At 40.5% G+C, this 18,073-nt stretch overlaps 2 protein-coding genes across 3 annotated transcripts; both read right to left on the minus strand.

Annotated features, from left to right (window-relative positions):
• Positions 1-62: 62 nt before the first annotated feature.
• Positions 63-7,293, minus strand: senp1 (SUMO specific peptidase 1). Its single transcript, XM_020096176.2, has 18 exons — positions 6,650-7,293; positions 6,430-6,488; positions 6,158-6,342; positions 6,003-6,078; positions 5,693-5,885; positions 5,431-5,575; positions 5,216-5,334; positions 4,649-4,932; positions 4,249-4,312; positions 4,010-4,048; positions 3,815-3,899; positions 3,565-3,705; positions 3,237-3,368; positions 2,677-2,880; positions 2,507-2,586; positions 2,294-2,378; positions 1,278-1,373; positions 63-1,183 (listed from the first exon to the last, which is right to left on the minus strand). Exons 1-18 carry the CDS (start codon positions 6,781-6,783, stop codon positions 1,121-1,123), a joined length of 2,184 nt encoding a protein of 727 aa, XP_019951735.2. The 5' UTR covers positions 6,784-7,293; the 3' UTR covers positions 63-1,120.
• Positions 7,294-8,467: 1,174 nt separating this feature from the next.
• Positions 8,468-17,848, minus strand: mfsd5 (major facilitator superfamily domain containing 5). 2 transcript variants are annotated; one of them, XM_020095916.2, is made up of 13 exons: positions 17,681-17,788; positions 13,462-16,386; positions 12,413-12,503; positions 12,182-12,270; positions 11,786-11,850; positions 11,628-11,681; positions 11,486-11,536; positions 11,338-11,377; positions 10,490-10,527; positions 10,265-10,352; positions 10,015-10,110; positions 9,861-9,914; positions 8,468-9,747 (listed from the first exon to the last, which is right to left on the minus strand). In XM_020095916.2, exons 2-13 carry the CDS (start codon positions 13,474-13,476, stop codon positions 9,598-9,600), a joined length of 831 nt encoding a protein of 276 aa, XP_019951475.1. In that variant the 5' UTR covers positions 13,477-16,386; positions 17,681-17,788; the 3' UTR covers positions 8,468-9,597. The 2 variants fall into 2 exon arrangements, with proteins under 2 accessions (XP_019951475.1, XP_019951750.1); XM_020096191.2 differs by lacking the exons at positions 8,468-9,747; positions 9,861-9,914; positions 10,015-10,110; ... (6 more) ...; positions 12,182-12,270; positions 12,413-12,503 and having other exon boundaries at positions 14,239-16,386; positions 17,681-17,848.
• Positions 17,849-18,073: the final 225 nt, after the last annotated feature.

Here is an 18,073-nt window from a genome sequence, read left to right on the forward strand (position 1 = left end):
AGGGACCACTAGGCACTTGATATAATATAAGAGATTATAAACTTCAAATAAGCAAAGACATGTTTATCAAATGTGGCAGTTTTTATATCAAAACCAACTCATTTTGAGGTAATACACAAAGAACAGTCACAAAACATGAGAATTTAATTCTAAAACAGACTGGGATCTAGATAAAAATAGATAGGAAACAGGTTTATAAAAAAAAGTATATTACACTGTTCAAGGGTCGTATATGATTTAAGTATGTACAAAGTTCAAAATATACTGAATATGCCCAAAATTTGCTGTTAAACTTAACTACATAAAATAGACTTTGAACCTTAATTTACAATCTTGTATCAAGACTAATGAATAAGAAGGAAAGCAAATCCTGTTTGCCCTGCTGCTGTAATGTGCAATAAGACTATTATGTTGAACTTGGCAAAGTAAGTCAATATTCTGTTTTCATTTTGAATCATACTCTGAGGCAACATCCCATTTGAAAACCTTTGTGCATTTTAATCAAACTAATGAAGAGAACCCTTTTTTGGGGGAGTAATGTTCGTATTGCAGAGAAAAACAAAGCAGAACTCATTTCCACATACAAAGAGGTTAGATGCCATCAAACTTCAGTTTTGTGGGCATTTATATCATCGTGGTAAAGTAAATTTATATTTGCTCATTTCAAGAGTATCAAACACTGACAGCAAAATGTAGCATTACTGTCGTAAAAACAAATCTTCTGTCCACGTATGACATGTAAACTTTGTGTGTCAGCATCAAACTGAACATTGCAGCTCAGAGTATGGAGTCACTCAATACAAGTGTGGGGTTTAAAAAAACGATTCTGGCTGGGTAATATAAAACACGCAGTGCTTCAGCTGCTATACTGATGCTCCATGAGTGCACCATAATACAAATAAACTGGAAAATAAGACTGGGAGGCAGTGCTTGGCTGCTTCAGCAATATCCCGTCAGCAGCTGAGGGCTTTATTGGCCTTAGAGGATGGAGAGTGGCAGAGCTGGTTTTCCTGATCCGATGATGAGCTGGTGTGCAAGTCTTTCCCAGGACAACACGACTGTAACTCAGCTCATGTTTGTAACACCCTGAGCGGATGATACAAGGTTCCCAATCCTGACATCACAACAGCTTGTGGTTCACAATCTCCCAAACCATCCTTCTTCTAAAGTAGGGCATGTGTTTCTGTGAATGAGAAGAGAGGTGGTGTGAGCCGAGGTCAGGATGCACTCCTGATGACTTCACAAGATAAATCTGTGTTGCTGCTGTTTGTGATTACCTGTGTGAATGTGATTGGCTTGTCTTTGGTAATGTAATCTGCATATTTGCACGTGAACATTCCACAGTCGCTACCGTTCATCTGCTGAGGGATTTCCTGAAAGAAGAAGAAATAAAGATGTTAAACATTTAAACCCTTTACTAAACCACAGTTCAATATTTAAATTAACCTTCTGTGACAGCACTTGACCAACACAGACGATGAATTTAATACTTTATCTTTTTAAAAACAAAATTCCAGTGTCATGAAACAGTTTGCTCTTGACAAACAGCAGCATTGACAGATTTTGTGAAACACACATCAGAGTTTCTGAAGTTTTCAACAAGTTCAATTTAAGCCTTTTTAGACGACCTATGTCATGTGTGACAGATATTAAGGAATATCGAGGAATATCCCGGAATTACTCTTATTTAAGTTTGCAATATGTTAAAATATTTTTTAGACTTCTTAGGCCTAACATTTTGATTATTAAGACCCCACAGAAACAGAATATAACTTTTAAGTCTGTCCTTGCTCAAATGAGATGTCTCACTTTTCTTGTGTGATAGTGAAATAAAGATAAATATTACATAATGAAACATTAAAAACAATAGTTCACATAATAAGAAACAAACTAGAACAAGATTTTTAGTTGTACCTGTAGGTCTGGACGGCAGGCTGCTTTAAATAAAACCAGCCCAGGAAGAACTGACTGACACATTTAATGGTACGTTTCCACAGACGCAGTGTTTGATGCTGGGATATACGTTCTTTTCTATAGTGGACTCTTGATGGATGTGCCAATGAAACAAAGTGGGCTGTATGTCAACAGATGACAGATAGGCTTTTCCTTCATATGTAGGGCTGGAGGGAGGCCTCCCACCCCCCACACAAGGCCCATTATTTCTCCCAGAGACATGTTCTTCTTCTGAATTTACTCATTCAAATATGTACAAAGTTGCTTAACAGACTGTTCAGCAACTTGAGGCTGATTTGTGATATTGGACTATATGAAATTCTGTATGTGTTTGACTTACGTTGGGCTTTTTGCTGTGTAGAGTCCAGCCTGAGGTATCCAGCTCTTTGCCCTTTTTGTCCTTACTTTCCTGCAGCAGATAGTCGCTGCAGAAACAAAAAAGAAATTTCAATGCTGAAACTCAATGGCACATAAATAATATATTTTTGCAGATGTTTCAATTAACTCTCCTCATATAGCTCCTTGAAAAAACAAATCTGATGCAGACACTTACAACAATATCCTGCATGCTTTATCATTGTTCCTTCCCATTGAATCAAAGTACATGATGGCCTTTTTCCTGAAATCCACCACCTGAGAGAAAAAGATGAAGAAACAATTAACAAAAGAGAAATAAAATTAAAACTTTCTTCCGCATTCATAATTATGGTCATTAAGACTTACAGAGAGGCACCAGTGCACCCCCAAGTGGACAGGAACCAACAGGATGTCTTTAGAAAAGATGTCTGTCTTTTTTGTCCACCGACGGACAGCAGAGTAGCCACTCCTGCACAGCTTTGGATAGAAAAAGGTGTTGAACGTATTCACTGACGGGAGTTTTGGGTTCTTGCTGCGCTCGACCAGCAGGTTCATGTAAAAGTTGATCACCTGAGAGATTAAAGGAGAGTTTCAATGAGCTGGACGAGCATGACACAATTAATCAACAAATATTACATGCACCAAAAAAACATAGCCAAGCTGTTTTATTAGGGCTGCAAGATATTAGGAAAACATGCGATAGCGGTGTTTAATATCGTGATGACGGTTTGACCTGCGATAAATAAATCATCTCGGGCAGCAGTGCTCCATCTGAGTGGCCAAATGTATTTACATGCAGACCTTGAGCTAGATTTCCGATACATCTTGCAGCCCTATTTTGTAATACCATAATGTATGCACAACAAACAAGGTATCCGTCTGTCCATCTTGATTATTATTTGTTGAGTATTATTATGTGTACTCACTTCATCGTTTAGCCAGTTGAGGTTGCTTAGGGTGTGCAGATCTTTGCGTGTCAGCTTCAGACCAAAACCTTCACTTAGGACTTCTTGAAGGCTACTTGCTCTTAGCACTCTGTTCACCTCAGCCTCCATTTCCTTAACATAAACACACAACACATGTAAGAAATCACAGGAAATAATTACTTAAAAGTTTTAAACTTTCATTTTATTGTTTTATACTTTTTAAAAGCAGAAAAAACATTCAAAAACACTCATCTTCTAAGTGAGAGCAAGTCTATTTGGGTGAAGCATCGGAATAAAGTCAAATACATAAAAGATACAATATTTATACCTCTGTAAGTTCAGGGAATTCTGGTTCCTCTTTCAAGGGCTTTGGCTGTTCTATCACAGCAGTCAAAGGAACCTCCTTTTCCAAAGGAACTCGAATATGAACCTCCACATCGGGGCTGCGTTGCCCCTCCTCCATCAAGCGCTGGGAACCAGTAACAACATGACACAGCTTAATGGGGGTAACAGGTGGTCAAAAAACAATGTTATGATGCAGGTGAACCTGAAAGAGAGATTCAGTGATGAAGAGTCACCTGTCGCAGCAGCTGAGCAGCCAGGGCCTCCTGCTCTTCTATCTGTCTCCGCCTTTCTCTCGCCCGAGAGTCGTACATACTAGTTCTACAGAGACAAAAAAAAGGTGTTCAACTTGTGGTTCTTTTCACTACAAGATCAGTAAACGATGAATCAATGACTTAATCAATGATTAAATGCATTTTTTGTGGACTTACAATTCTTTGATCCATAACTCAGCTTGGAAACATGGCACACTGTAAAGACAGATCAATATGTTATGAGTAAAAACACATTGAGTTAACTGCACCCCACCTACAAGCTGTTTTCATATAAATCATTCCACATTATTAATTCAGATGTATATGTCTTTGACCAAGCTTGCATTACATTTATTACACATTACATTATTATTAACCACAGTGAATTAAAGTAAAAGTAAATTACCAATACTAACCTTGAGCTGTTTTGCATTTTACCCTTTTGCTCATTGATAATAATTACAGAGTCGCCATCCTGAGCTACAAGAGAAGACGAGGATGTTACAACTCAAACAAACACAAAAACAAGCAAACGTTCAATTCACTTATGCTTCGTTTTTACTTGCTGAAAATTAGGCGAGGTGGTACTGAGAGAGAGAGAAGTGAGCAGCCTGTGGGACTATCAAACAGCCAGCTCTGCTTAAAGTGATGAATTTGGCCGTGGACAATTATGATCATTACAAGTAGTTTCCACTGTACTAGAATTTTATCGGGAGGCGGAATGAATGACGGACGTGATTCTCTATGCGGGAAAAACTCTGTTATGATGTTCCCTTTTCATAAACTCTATATGAGGTTTAAACTCAATTATCTTACCTGATGACTGTGTGTCCTGAGAGGAGTTATCCTGCAGAGCAGATGGGGAGGAAGCTGACGTGAGTGTAGCTGCTCGGCTGGAGCTGATGTCAGTGTCCAGTGACCACATCTGGATCCCTGCTCTGCTCGAGGTCCCCACTGGGCTGGGGAGGTTGCTTGAGCTCTGGCTTGACATCCTTCTTGGGCTGGGTGGGCTGCTGGTTCCCTCTGAAGTTTCTCCCGCTGCTGATCCAATAGGGGAGGAGAGCTGTAACAGTCTGCGGCTGGTGGTCAGGAAGCTGGTGCTGATGAGAGGAAGACAGGGGTAAGCAGATGAGAGAGCAGACACCATGTGGATACAGTACTGACAATCATTTTGTTCAAGGGTAGGAACTTTGATTGTTGCTATGCAACACTTTCTGATGCAAAGCTATGCAAGTAAAAACATGTTTTATCTGACCAGGGTAGACCCTAAATGAGCAACTACCACAAAGGGTAAATTTTTGCAGTTTTAGTTATTTGCATGCTGTATTTATACAGTTTGAATCTGGCAATGTTATTGTATCCTGTATTTGTTTGGGTACGTACAAATCTCTGTGTGACCTCATAATGGCATGTGAGCTGCCATTTTGAAGAAAAGATGACTGACCACCGGACACCATAGTCAGAAGCTGCCTGTAGACCTCCTTCTCCTCTTCATGCACAGACTGGACAAACACAGAGGAGAACCATGAAATCTACAAAGAAACACAACCGCTGAATGAGAAGAAATCACATGTTGCCTCATTGACTTGATGCCTGACCTCCTGTGCCGTGCAGCGGGGCTTGGCTCTGTCTATGCGGCCAGATGAGGTGCTGTGGGTTGGACTCTGCATCACTTTGATGGGAAAAGTCTTCTCATACATGCTGGTGCAGGAGCTGCTTGCAGTGCCCATTCCCGTACAGAGACTGCAGACACAAAATGAGAGTTTGCCAATCAACTGACAAGTTTTCTGATAAATCGTACAGTAAAAGACAGCTTGTCAAACAGGAAAGTAGCAGCAAAAACAAAAATGTAAGAAATACCTTGGTGTTCCAAACGGTCGGAGGTTTAGGGGTCTGCCTAATCGTGGAGACGGTTGTAGTTTCGGGGTGACAAAGGGTGGCAAGTTGACTGAATGACCATTTGTTTTTGGCACCTCACGATGTATAGGACTCATGCACACTTGTCGCCTGCAGAGTTTTGATCCCATAACAGACTTCTCATTACGCAACCATTCTACAGTTTTAAGGGGAAGAAAAAGTACAGTATTAATTTCTCTTCAAGAGTTCAAACAAACCTTATCAACCTTGATAAGCCTTATCAAGTTTGTACGCTTGAAGTGATAAGCCTTGCCTGATTTGGTTGTTTTCCACTCCAATGTTGTTGAGGGAGCAGCAAACGTTTCATCCAAAGAGTTCCTTTCAGCAATCTTTGCATAAAACATACAAACATGTTAAAATAAAGACAACAATATTGTGATACATTTTAGAATAAAGTTGATTCCTCACCGGCCTCCCTGCCCAGGCTGCTGCTGCTGATGTTGAGGGCTGCGGTTCTCCAGGTGGAGGTCCAGGGGAGGCAGGCAGCATATTTCTTAAAGTAGGGCTAACAGTGATCTTCATCCACGCAGCCACATTGGAACTATGACTCTTCACACCTTCAGCTGCAGTCTTCACTGAGTCAATAATATCTCCTAGATAGATTTAAAAGTAGAACAACAAGGATTTGAAAAAACACCTTAACGTTTACTCAATTACAGAATGCTTGGTTTTGCATTTACCCATTCGTGATTTCTTTACGATCAAGCCATCTTGGTCGATATTATGTCCATCATCCAAACTTGAGGGAAAACAAATAGAGTTAAAAACTTCCATTCGACAGACTGAAATTATGCTTTTCTCCAATAAAATTTACAATAACACCGATGACCAGCGGAGCGACGAACAGAACCAGCTCATGGTCAGTCACACACAGAGGAGCAGCGTTGTTAAAGCTCGTACCATTCAATCGGTCTTTTCCTCCTCACCGGACTGTCCCCCGGCGGCCGGTGAGCATCCGAGTGCTCCTCTGCCGGGACACCGTTGCGAAGATTTGCAAAGCTCGTTTCTATCCATCCGTAGATTTTATTCAACATGGCTCAAAAGTTTTACAGACAGCGCCGCTGGTTTGAGTATAAATCGCTATGGCTGCTTTCAGTCTACCTGTCAATATAGGCAAAGCAAATCCCGCTAATACACTTCATTCGGCTGAAGTGTGTTAGCGGAGGCTGCTCGAGGCGCGAACAGTCGTCACAAATATCATTTCACTTCCACGAGACGCGAGCTAACCGTTCGCTAGTTAGCAGAGAATTCGCGAGTTGCCTTGCTAGCACGCTATGCTAACCCCCTCTGCTAGCCGACGCCGTTAGCTGCGCGGCTAATTTGTGGAAGTGTGTTTAGAGTCCCGCGGGAATGCGATAAGTCGCAACCGACGCGTTCGGACAAACGGCTACCATGTTGAGTCGCACCCTCGCTCACTGATAGAACCGCAGCGTGACTTTAAATCGCATATTCACTCGTTGAAGAAAAACATCTCCCGCTTCTTCCTCATTCAAAACCACAACATGGCTGAACCGGACGTATCACCGTCGCGCACTGTGATTGGACCGCGGCGCGTTGCGAATGCGAGTGCGACGCGCTCTCATTGGTCGACTGCAGACTGGAGAAGAGCATTTAAAGTGACGTCTGACCTCTGAACACACCGAGATCCATCCGACACACGCGCCACAGTCTGTGTCTATCATTCCTTTGGCTGACTCCCTGTAACACTTTAATGTGTGTCTGTTGCTCAATCACGTGTGGAGGAATAAACCCTCCTGTCTGATCAGATTTAGTATTTTGAATTCAAACGTGGCGCCAACTCACACAGTTACCACGTATTTTAATGTGATCCGCAGGCCACATGTTTTTGTTTTCTCCTGGGTAGTTTGAAAGTAGTTAAAGTTGTGTTTGTCATATGGTGGTATCGTAGTGTGTATATTACAGGATGCATGAGGAGCTGCAGGTACATTATAATTTACATTTTGCTTTTAATGATGGACTTGTGCTAATTGACTTCATGTAAGCTTAATCATGCTCTGGATAAATGACCGGGTGTTTGTATATGTATATATATACATACATATATATGGTAAATAAACCAGAACATGCATACTATGCACTGAGGAAAGTCCAACATGGGCGGACATGTTTGCACCATTGCTCTCCTTGCATGCACCTTTGCACGTTGCTCACCGTCCGTACAGCCCTGCAATATATGAATTATAGATATTTCAAATCCACACTAGAGTTTTAATCTTTTCTTGTTGTTTATTCGAGTCCTTCTCTGCTTCGTTGGGACATTATTATATGTCACCAACACTATATGACCTTGTTGTGTCTACCTACTAATTTGTGCAAACTAAACGACCAGATTAAAAACTTTAAATAGATAGTTTAGACAAACATATATTATTATGATAAAAAACTGGGCTTAGTATTATTATTTCAACTAGTTTAAGGTAAATACTTAAAATATAGAGCTATTGACACAAAACTGCAGGAACTGCATTATGTTTTACTACATAAGTGATCTAGCAAGTGAATTTATCACTCAGGAGATTATTCTGAATATTAAGAGACACCTTAAGTGAGAGACCACCACAACGCTGAAATGTTTACTGTCAAAATATACAATGAAATTAAGCTCATGTGTTTCTCTGCTGAAAATTGCCAAATGTGAAGCTAGTGCAGATGTAGATATTAGATAATATATTGAATCAGAATGAAGCAGTAAGCATATTGACACACATTCACCCTTTAATAAATGCATACAGTAACACCACTACTACAGTGAAATGTTCTTAAAAGAACAATATGCAACTACTGCATCAATATCATCAAGACAATGTAATCCATGATGACTTCAGAAAACTTATAAATTCATTCCAAGCTTCAAACCATTCAACATTGATCACAAACTCTCAGAAATATATCATTCTCTTTTAAAAAAATAAACTTCAATTGTCATGAAATACAGAATCAAGCCCCTTCACAAATGCAGGCCTTGTCAAAAGTAAACCCATCCATGTATGGCACTTTCATTTTTATGTTAAATTATTGCGTGTTGCCACTGCAGATTAACTTTTCTGCTTTAAATAATACTAGGAGCAGAGACTATAATACCAAAAATCAAGGTCTGTTGAAATTAAATATTCAGATTTAAAGATTTCTGATTTAAAAACACACTTTCCACAAAAAATAAACACAGCAACAATGTGAATGACAGCTTCAGAGTTAATAGAAGCAAAAATCAACATATTGATGAAGGTAGGAACGAGCAGCAACATCCCAAATCCAATAAATAACTAATTTAATTCATGATTGTCTTTCAAAAGCCAGAAAACATGTCAACTATCCTCAAAATGCTAAGAACAGGTAACTGAAAACACAGGAAACATTTTAAAGTCTTTTTTAAATTCACTTTTGTGCTTTCAGCAACTAAATAAACACCAACAGAAATGATGAGGTTACTGTACTTGGCATAGTTAGAGTCATGCATAATATATTATAGACAAATACCCCCTAAACAGCCTTGACATCTATTGTTTGCAGGAGATTTGTGATACTACAGCAAGCATGGAAATAGGACACCCCTACAGCTTCATATGGACACACGGAATGTTGTATCTACGTCAAATGGAGCTACATCATGAATTTCTGGGTTGTAAAGCTGGCAAACCTACCCTATAATGTGGTAAGGGTTCCCAAACATGCTAGAGAGCGAGGTTATTAACATCTCAGTTGTGCTCGGTAAAGCTGTGTTGGAATCTTTGTCACCAATGACTGAAATTTAAAATGACTCATCCCATCTGCCTGTATCTCCATACTGGTGTTCCCTCATGTGAAGGTCAGACGGGTAGGGTGATGGTTTACTCTTGTTTGGTTCCAAAGATTTGGAGGAAGAAGGAAAAGATATAAATGATATCCAGGTAGATGTTGAGAGTGGCGAAGACATACTCTTCTGGACTCATCGAATACCTCTTGTTTCCCATGAGGAGCTGGGTGTCAAATGCCAAAAACTGTTGCAGAAGATAAAAGAGGAAGAAAGACGTGTGTTTGTTTGCTTCTGATTGTGACAGTCTGCAATAAATTATATTTGTCATCAATAATGTCTGAGTGTCAGCACTCTTACCATGGTAAACAGTATGGCTCCCAGGACAGCGTATATGGCATCCAACCATGGTACCTAAACGAGAATGATGACTTTGTTAGATGTGTTTCCACTATTTAGTAGAAGCTCTTTGAGTTTAAACTGTCGTCAAATATTTGACTGTTTTCATACTTACATATTGGAAAGGAAGGACGAGTGCCAGCACAATGCCAGAGATGAACATGACCATGCAGAAGACAAAGAGCACACCTTGGTAGGAGGTCACATCAAACTGGATGGAGAAAGCACAAGATATCAAACCAAAGTTTATCCAATAGTGTAAAAAAAAACTGACACACACAAATGATTTCCACTGCCAATCAAGCAAACTGTATATCACATAAAAATATAGGAATATAGCAAAGATGAATATGATTTTTTCTCACCTTAGTTTGGAAGCTGAAGACTGTGACCAGGAGACAAACAGCTGCTGTGATGCCCAGACACATCACCACTGACTTGGTATTATAGAAACTATTAAAATGAACAAAAGAATGATGAACAAACTGGAAACGTTTCAAGATATTTATGATATAAAATGTCTACAGCTCTGACCAGTAAGAGAGTGTGAAGATAAATCACATAAAGCAGTGAGAAAACATGAAGCATACCTGGACAACATCCCAGTCATGTAGGAGAGTGAGAGGGTCTGTAACAGATGACAGGGAAAGTCTCACTTCACTCAAGTCATGAATGGACAGGATTCACTTTCACAAAGTTTTTTTTATTCATTGGTTTCAGATAATTTTAACTGTCAACTTCCATTCATGTGTGGAGAGAAGGTTACACATAAACAAATACTACAAATTAGAATGACACTCAGTAGAGTGCATACCTCAGCCAAGGCCAAACAATCCTGCAAATTATGAAATATTATCTAGATCTTATAGTTGAAATGAAAAAGAAAAGTATGATAACCTCAATGATTTATTTGTCATCTAACATAGTCCCTAACAGGGGACATGGAAAACAATGGACCATGTATGTTGCTTGTGCATCTGCTGAAGAGAAATAAACTAAACACAGTATTATATAGAAACACAAAGTAAAGTAGAAGTAGTGTTATAAATTAACACCAATAATCATCCGTGGAACAAATAATTTTGAGAAATCTGGAAATATGTAGTTGGATCCAAACCAAGGTAGAAGGTAAAAAAAATCAAGATCTGTGCATTTTTCCCTGAGAAATTGACAAAAAGGCTGAAAATACGAAAGAAATGTATTTTAATCAAAATCCACATCAAAATTGAATGGGTTACTTCCAGACTCAGGCCCCACTAACTTTGGTGGAATGGGTTTAGTAGCTTTCCCAAAATAATTAAGTGACAAACAAACAAACTGGTAATGTATGAATTTACTGTTTGCTATTCTAAACCCCAGTGTATAGTTTTGATTTGAAAACATTGAAAACGTCTATTCATGAAACTGTACAATGACAACACAACAGCCTAGTACTTACAAAGATGGCCAGCAGAATCAGATTCCATGGAAACTGTCTCCTGTAGGAGTGAGGAAAGACATATTCAATATTTTTGTTGTCCCCCCCCCTCAATTTTATTCATTAGCTTTTGGTGATGTGCACTGAGGTTTGGGAACTTTTCACTTACCTCGGTGTAGAGCAGCAAGACAGGGTCAGATATGTGACAAAGAACACGGCGCTGTTAAACAACAGAAATATTGAAATATTATATGTTGTTAGACATAAGTGAGTATATTACTGACTTGAGACTGATCAAACGTGTTACTCACTAAGAGGCCCAGTACCACCCAGGGTTGGTTTGGATGTATTCCTTCACAGGGTCACTAAAAGTAGGGTATTCTTAAGTGAGCACAACACCCAGTGATTTCTTGTTCCATATATTATTCAATAAACATGAAATCAAGTCAAAATTGAAAAAAAGCCTCACCAGAATGTGAAAATAGCCACAATAGCAAAAGTGACCAAAAGTTGGATCATCAAGATGGCATAGACCTGAAAGGAGGCAAGTTCCAGTGTTAAAACAATTACATAGATACATGCAGGGCAGCTGTGGCTGAAGAGCGGTTGTCTTCTAACGGTCTGGGGTTCGATCCTAGTCTTCCCCATCTGCATGCTGGTGGAGTCCATTAGCAAGGTACTGAACTACAGATTGCCCCTCGTAGAGAAAGTGCTGCACATAGATGCACTGTATGTGTGTGTGAATGGCAATAACCTGTACTGTAAAGCACTGGTCATCAAAACTAGAGAAGCTCTATATAAATACAGACCATTTACCATTTACACGCATTTAGAGCAGAACTAATAAAGATTAAGCTTTTTATACCTTTCGGATGAAGACCCTCCTGATGTTGCGGTCATCCCAAGTGAACTCTGTGAGCATCTCTGCATCACTGTAGCATGGAGCACTGGTGCCTGAAGAAAAAAGAAACACTTATCTGAAACTGTTTGTTGTTTAAGAGTTACAATACATATGTACTACCATCATTACAGCACCATCCATAAACATGAAATCAAATCTAAAAATAATGACAGAAAAACGTCAGGCTTGTCATACCTGCAGTGGCTTCGTCGTAGCTGGGAGGAGCTGGTGCCACCAAGGCCTCTCCACCGGTGGAGCCATTGGTGGTTTTGTTTGCAAGTAACAACTGATGGTACAAAAGATGCACAAATGATTATTTGTTGATTCACATTCTGTTGCTCATTTTTAGCTGAGAGTGAATGAATATTTGAGGGAAAGAAAAGCTACTTGCTGATTTAACCTGAAAATGTCTCACATCTTACTATTGTTGCATATACTTTATCTAGAGTAATGTGTAATTCATAATATTCAGGACCATTAAAAAAAAGAGCCCAACTGATTAATAGGTTGGCCAATAAAAAAACAGCCAATATGAGCCTTTCATAGTTTAGTTTTAATTAATTTGGTTTTGTTTATGTTTGGTGATAAGAAAAGTTTTACATTACAAACAATGCAGAAAATAAGTGCATTTATGTTTAAATTATATGTTAAAAAAATCTTAATTCAAAATCAATATGGGTGTTTTCTTTTTATTTGTAGTTATTTTTAAGTTCAGAGTTAAACTGTCAAGCCTCGATTGCATTTCTTTGTTAAGGGATAAGGGATCAGATCATTGTCATCATTATTTATTTAAATGTAAATACTGCCAGAAACTGGTCGTCATGGTGACCAACACGGCAGAACAACCAGTGACGCATCAGACTTTTCATTAGTGAACCCAAATATATCACATGAGCCTGAATGAATGAAAAATAATTGAATTTGATTAAGATGCAATGAACTAGCTGCTCTATGGGTCATTCAGTCCTGCTGTTTGTGGCGATAGGCCCACCACTATGATGCAGGTCACAGAACCACATTCGATAAAAAGACTAACACTGGTGGTGTTGACTGCTGAACAGTCTGCATTGCATCAAACATTGAAGTTTGGTCAGTGAGACTAAAGAGGTGAAGCATCTGGATGCATATGAACTGACCATAATAATCTAGGACACATGCAGAAATTTAAAAAACTGTTTTAATGTACGTCACAGCAGATGAGGATGGAAAAAATAAGTGAATGATGCATTACAGCAAACACGTACCTTGCCCTGTGTCATGATGCCTGTCTGTCCTTCTGCAGTATGTTTCCTTCTTCTGTTTGTCAACCAGTCAATGGGGCTCTGGTGTCTGAGGACTGACAGCTGTGAGAAAGCACCTCGTTGATAATGCGCTTCCTCCCTGCTCGGACTAAAATCCCTGTGACGATACAGTGATGTAATCCCACAACAACGCAGTTCAGACTTGTGCAGACGCCCCCTCCCTCACCCACAGAGGGATGTTCTAGCAGCATCCAAGTGACGCAACTCCATAGAAAAAAGCTGGGACTGTACCACAGCACCATGAAAAACGGGGAGAATGGATGCCTGCATGCCTTGTGAGGAGAAAAGTCCAGAAAAATCCGGAAATATGCTCTACAGAAAGCATATGGGGCAATCGCAGGAGCTAAAATAACTGTCTTTATTCAGTAATAACACAATTTCTGCTATGAATTTAAATAGTCAACTTGCTTTCAAATTACCTGAGAAAGTAAATGTAAGCAATTACCAGCTGGTATCTTTCAAATGAATTAAGCCATATTGTATTTTTTAAATAAGGACACTGAGACCTCAGTCCAAAGAGGTTCTGTTAATTGTGAATTCAATCAAAAGACTATGTGAGAACATTTCCCATTTAAAATATGGTAATTTAAAATATCTGACTATCTAATGTTGGACCAATTCGTATGATTTGAGGTCCCTACTCGAAACAACAGCATACAAGTTAACATAATAAAACTTTAATTTGCCACAGAATAGCAATTCCAATAAATAAATCATGTATAATATTAATTCTTTTATTTAAAACTGCAATGAACAGAGACACCAAGAAAATATGCCGGTGCCAGTAGAGTAAATCTGGCTTAAAACAAACATTCAGAAACCAAAGTACTGTGCAGGAAGTAATGTACAAACTGACATTCAGATGACATTCATGACATTCATGAAATTATTTGTTTGGATGTTTCTTTTGCTCACTGTAAATGAATGTCTTTCCATTTGATAAAACTGCAGAATGAGTAATCCCCAATAGCAGGTGAAATTCATTATACCGGATCCTGTGGTGGACACATTGAGTCAACTGCATGTTATATGAAATAATTATTGGAATGATAAGAGACATAACTTAAAAAAGGAAGACTGAAATGGCCATTTTCAACAAACATCCCTAAACAGACAGAACTATTAAAAGTCTTTCCCAAAAAGCAAAAATAAACATATAAAAAGGAAAATATAATTTAAATCTAATCCCTCCAAACACCACCTTTGACCTTTGATTTTCTTCACTGAAACATTTGGCAAGATGTAGATGTAGAATCTGTTCATACAAATTAGCTTTATACTTTCAGTTTCACAAAACTGGTATAACTCTTTCGAAAGCACATATGTACGTAGTTCATCTCCTCAGTACATCTCACCCTCCTCTCTGGTTTCCTCCAGTTTAAGATCTGTGTCATTTCTGCCCAGAGTGAACAGACTAACGACCGCCATCAAAGCTGCCAGCATCATGACGGCACAGCCCCCAAACATGTGTCTGGTGCCGCTGCCAGCCTCCCCTCCACCTGTTCCCGATACCTCTCCATGGAGGGCCAGCAACCCGAGGCAGGCCAGCAGGTGCAGAGGCACCCGGAACCAGGCCAGCACACCAGCCCGCTTCTCCTCTGGGATAACCCTGCCCTGGAGAAAACTGAATGCTGGGAAATAGAGCCCACAGGCCAACTCCAGCAGCAGGAAGGCCAGGAACGATTCATGGGGTCTAGGCTGGCCTGCAGCGGTGGAAAAGGTCAGCATGAATAGAGAGAAGAAAGCCATCAGCACAGCCAGACAGAGCACATGGCCAGGCTGTAGACGGTAACGAGTGGAGGTTGCTAGGCGGTACAGCAAGGAGCCAGCCATACTGGCAGCCATCAGACAAGAGAAAACTATTCCTAAAGGGGGCCCATGAGGGTCCAGTACTGGAGTCCACAGGAAAACAAAGATGTAGAGGACACTTTCAAACAGAGCCTGCACTCCACCCAAGAGAATAACTCTCCTGTCTGAAAGTAGGCAGCGCAGCCCCTCATGGCAGCTGCGTGAGAACCGGGCCTTTGCAGACAAATGTGTCACACCTCCAATTGAATTGCCAAGCAGTGTCTGTTTGTCCCCTTCAGGGCCTCTTTCAGTCTCTTCCTTGCCCCAGTCTGTTAGCACCACCCAGCCGCAGCACACCAGGCAGGGAACAGCCAGGAGAAAGGGAGCCACCGGCCCCAGATGCAGCCACTCAGCCAGCAAGTTAGCTACCAGCCCCGCTCCAACAGCGAGTCCGTGGTTCCAGGTAGCTGCTTTAGCGAAGGTGCTGGGGATCCACTCCTTTGGAAAGTCATGAACTTCTACATGTTGGTGCACGTACCAGGCTTCAAATGTGGTGGCAAGCAGGGACGTGGACAGACCCCCCAGGACACGGCCCACAATCAAAACAAAGTAATCTCTGGAAAGCTTGGTGAGACAACACGCTGAGTAGGACAGGCAGAAGAGAAGACATGTCCGTCTACGGCCCAAGGCTTGAGGGAGCCAGCCTGAAACAGGGGCAAACAGAACACAGGAAGCCAGGCCACACACATATAAGATGGCTATTTGGGATTCCAGGAAGCTGTAGTGACGGTAAAGTTTGTAGAGGTAAGGACCCTGGAGCCAGTCTGCCCACAAAGCCAAAAGGTATGCACGGAGGAATATACTCTGGAAGCGACGGAAGGCTGGGTTGGCAAGCGCAGTTGGAGTAGACTGAGGTGGGGTGAGGCGGCGTGCAGTGAGCTCGAGGCCAACACAGAGGGCAAGCAGGAAAATGATGGCCAGATACGTAGTCACCAACATGGTGTGATTAACTGCACCCACTTGAGGTCAAAGCTGGGGTCTTGGGCTGTTGGCAACTCTCGTCTTTCTGTTTCTCAGCACCTATAAAGAGACAAGGAGAACATGAAGTGTATACAAGCAGATAAACAATATTGAAATTAGCTTCTGATTAACAGTTAAGGGCATAGTTATGGGTAGTAATAATAATAATAATGCTATATAACACAGAACAAACATATTAAGAGATATGAATGACATTAAAACAATACAATCTCTCATTCCTTTTAAAGCCTATAGAACCATGTAAAGCTTTGAATCAACATCCAGACTCATTAATGGTTGATCCATTAATAATAATTGCAGTATTTAATTTTAACACAATTTATTTGTATGTAATTCTTTTACAATTGAAAGCTGTTTAATTAATAAAGTAACAATGAAAGCCTTAATCACTGTCAGATTCCTGAACCTTTATTTGAGAAAGCAAAAAAGACCTGACCACATCAAACCAGGCCCAGATGAAAAAAATAAAATCACCACTCCTTGATTTATCAAACCTGGATTAAATTTAACCAGAGAAGCTAAAGACTGTTTCAAACACAATTTGTGAAACTGTTATTTAATTCCTTGTTGTTGATCTAGACCTGGGACTAATCTCTAACCACATATATTCATGGTATCTTGAAATGATGAAGAATGAAATATGAGGCACTCGATTTACTGATGACTTTAAAATGTCTTGAATTTCCATTGTAAAGTGAAGTTCTGTAATATGTTACTATACAGTGGGAATCAGTGGGAATATACACAGAGTCACATTCCCCATTGAAAGACGATAGAGAACAGATGTGACAAATAGAGGGTCCAGGTGAGCGGTCTGTCTGGTCACAGTGGACACACTGTGATCACTGGACAGGGTGACGGTGGCAGCAGGCTGGTGAGCTCCTCTTTACTTCACTCAGGGTTCGTTCTGCCCAGACACAAAGTGGGAGGGCAGAGTTCTGATCTACCCCTGCTCTGGTGTGGCCTGGTTGGAAACACGTCTCCACTAGCTGCGGGAGGCGTCGAGCCAGAGGAGCGTTTGCTGGACAACTTCAGGTCTACACTTGTGAAGTCGTTGCAAAGTCGGCCAACAAGCTCCACTTTTAAAAGTTTGGCTACGATATCAAACCGTCTGCGACAACACGACTTATGTGTGCATTAAATACCTAAAACCGATGAGTTATCTCCACACGTCGGCCACTGATATCTCCCAGGTGCACCCTACATGCTATAGCTATGAAGCTAACGCTAGACTACAAGATAACCTGCAACTCAGACAGAATCGTTGTAGCTTGCGCCAACGTTCAGTGTGTTTTCCTCTATAACCTGTGTTAAGCTATGTTTTATTTCTTACCGTGTCGTTTGACAGCAGTCCCATAGTAGAGACGACCACCTGCAAAGTGATAACATTGAACTTATCTCGCTAACTGATAGTGGAGGATACGGCTAAGCTAGCTTGTCTGTATTAGCAAACAGACCCTTTACTTCCGGGATCTACAGTTTCACCAGAGGGTGGCGCTCCTCCATTGTTTTTGCAGAGGCAGGAGAAAGTTGCTGCATGTGTCCAGACGTCCCGTGTCCAAGCTTACAGAGGGACAGATGAGTCTTCAGGTTGGAATGTATTTGTTTTTCTTTATGTAGGCTGTGCTTTGTGGCATTTCTATAGAGCTATATGTACAACCTAATGGGAACTATGTTGTTGTGTGCTGTATAACCTGGATTTCTAGTTATGGAACCAATCACCATT

The sequence above is a fragment of the Paralichthys olivaceus genome, chromosome 6 (assembly GCF_024713975.1).
Source record: "Paralichthys olivaceus isolate ysfri-2021 chromosome 6, ASM2471397v2, whole genome shotgun sequence".
NCBI lineage: Eukaryota > Metazoa > Chordata > Actinopteri > Pleuronectiformes > Paralichthyidae > Paralichthys > Paralichthys olivaceus.

What these genes read in the sequence shown, in the direction of transcription:
- senp1 (XM_020096176.2), bottom strand. Translation starts at nt 6,783, where the DNA reads ATGTTGAATAAAATCTACGGATGGATAGAAACGAGCTTTGCAAATCTT. An exon ending in CGACCGTTTGGAACACCAAG is followed by an intron (nt 5,576 to 5,692) that starts GTATTTCTTACA and finishes TTGTGTCTGCAG; the next exon opens with TCTCTGTACGGGAATGGGCA. An exon ending in CCCGCTGCACGGCACAGGAG is followed by an intron (nt 5,335 to 5,430) that starts GTCAGGCATCAA and finishes GTGTTTGTCCAG; the next exon opens with TCTGTGCATGAAGAGGAGAA.
- mfsd5 (XM_020096191.2), bottom strand. Translation starts at nt 16,305, where the DNA reads ATGTTGGTGACTACGTATCTGGCCATCATTTTCCTGCTTGCCCTCTGT.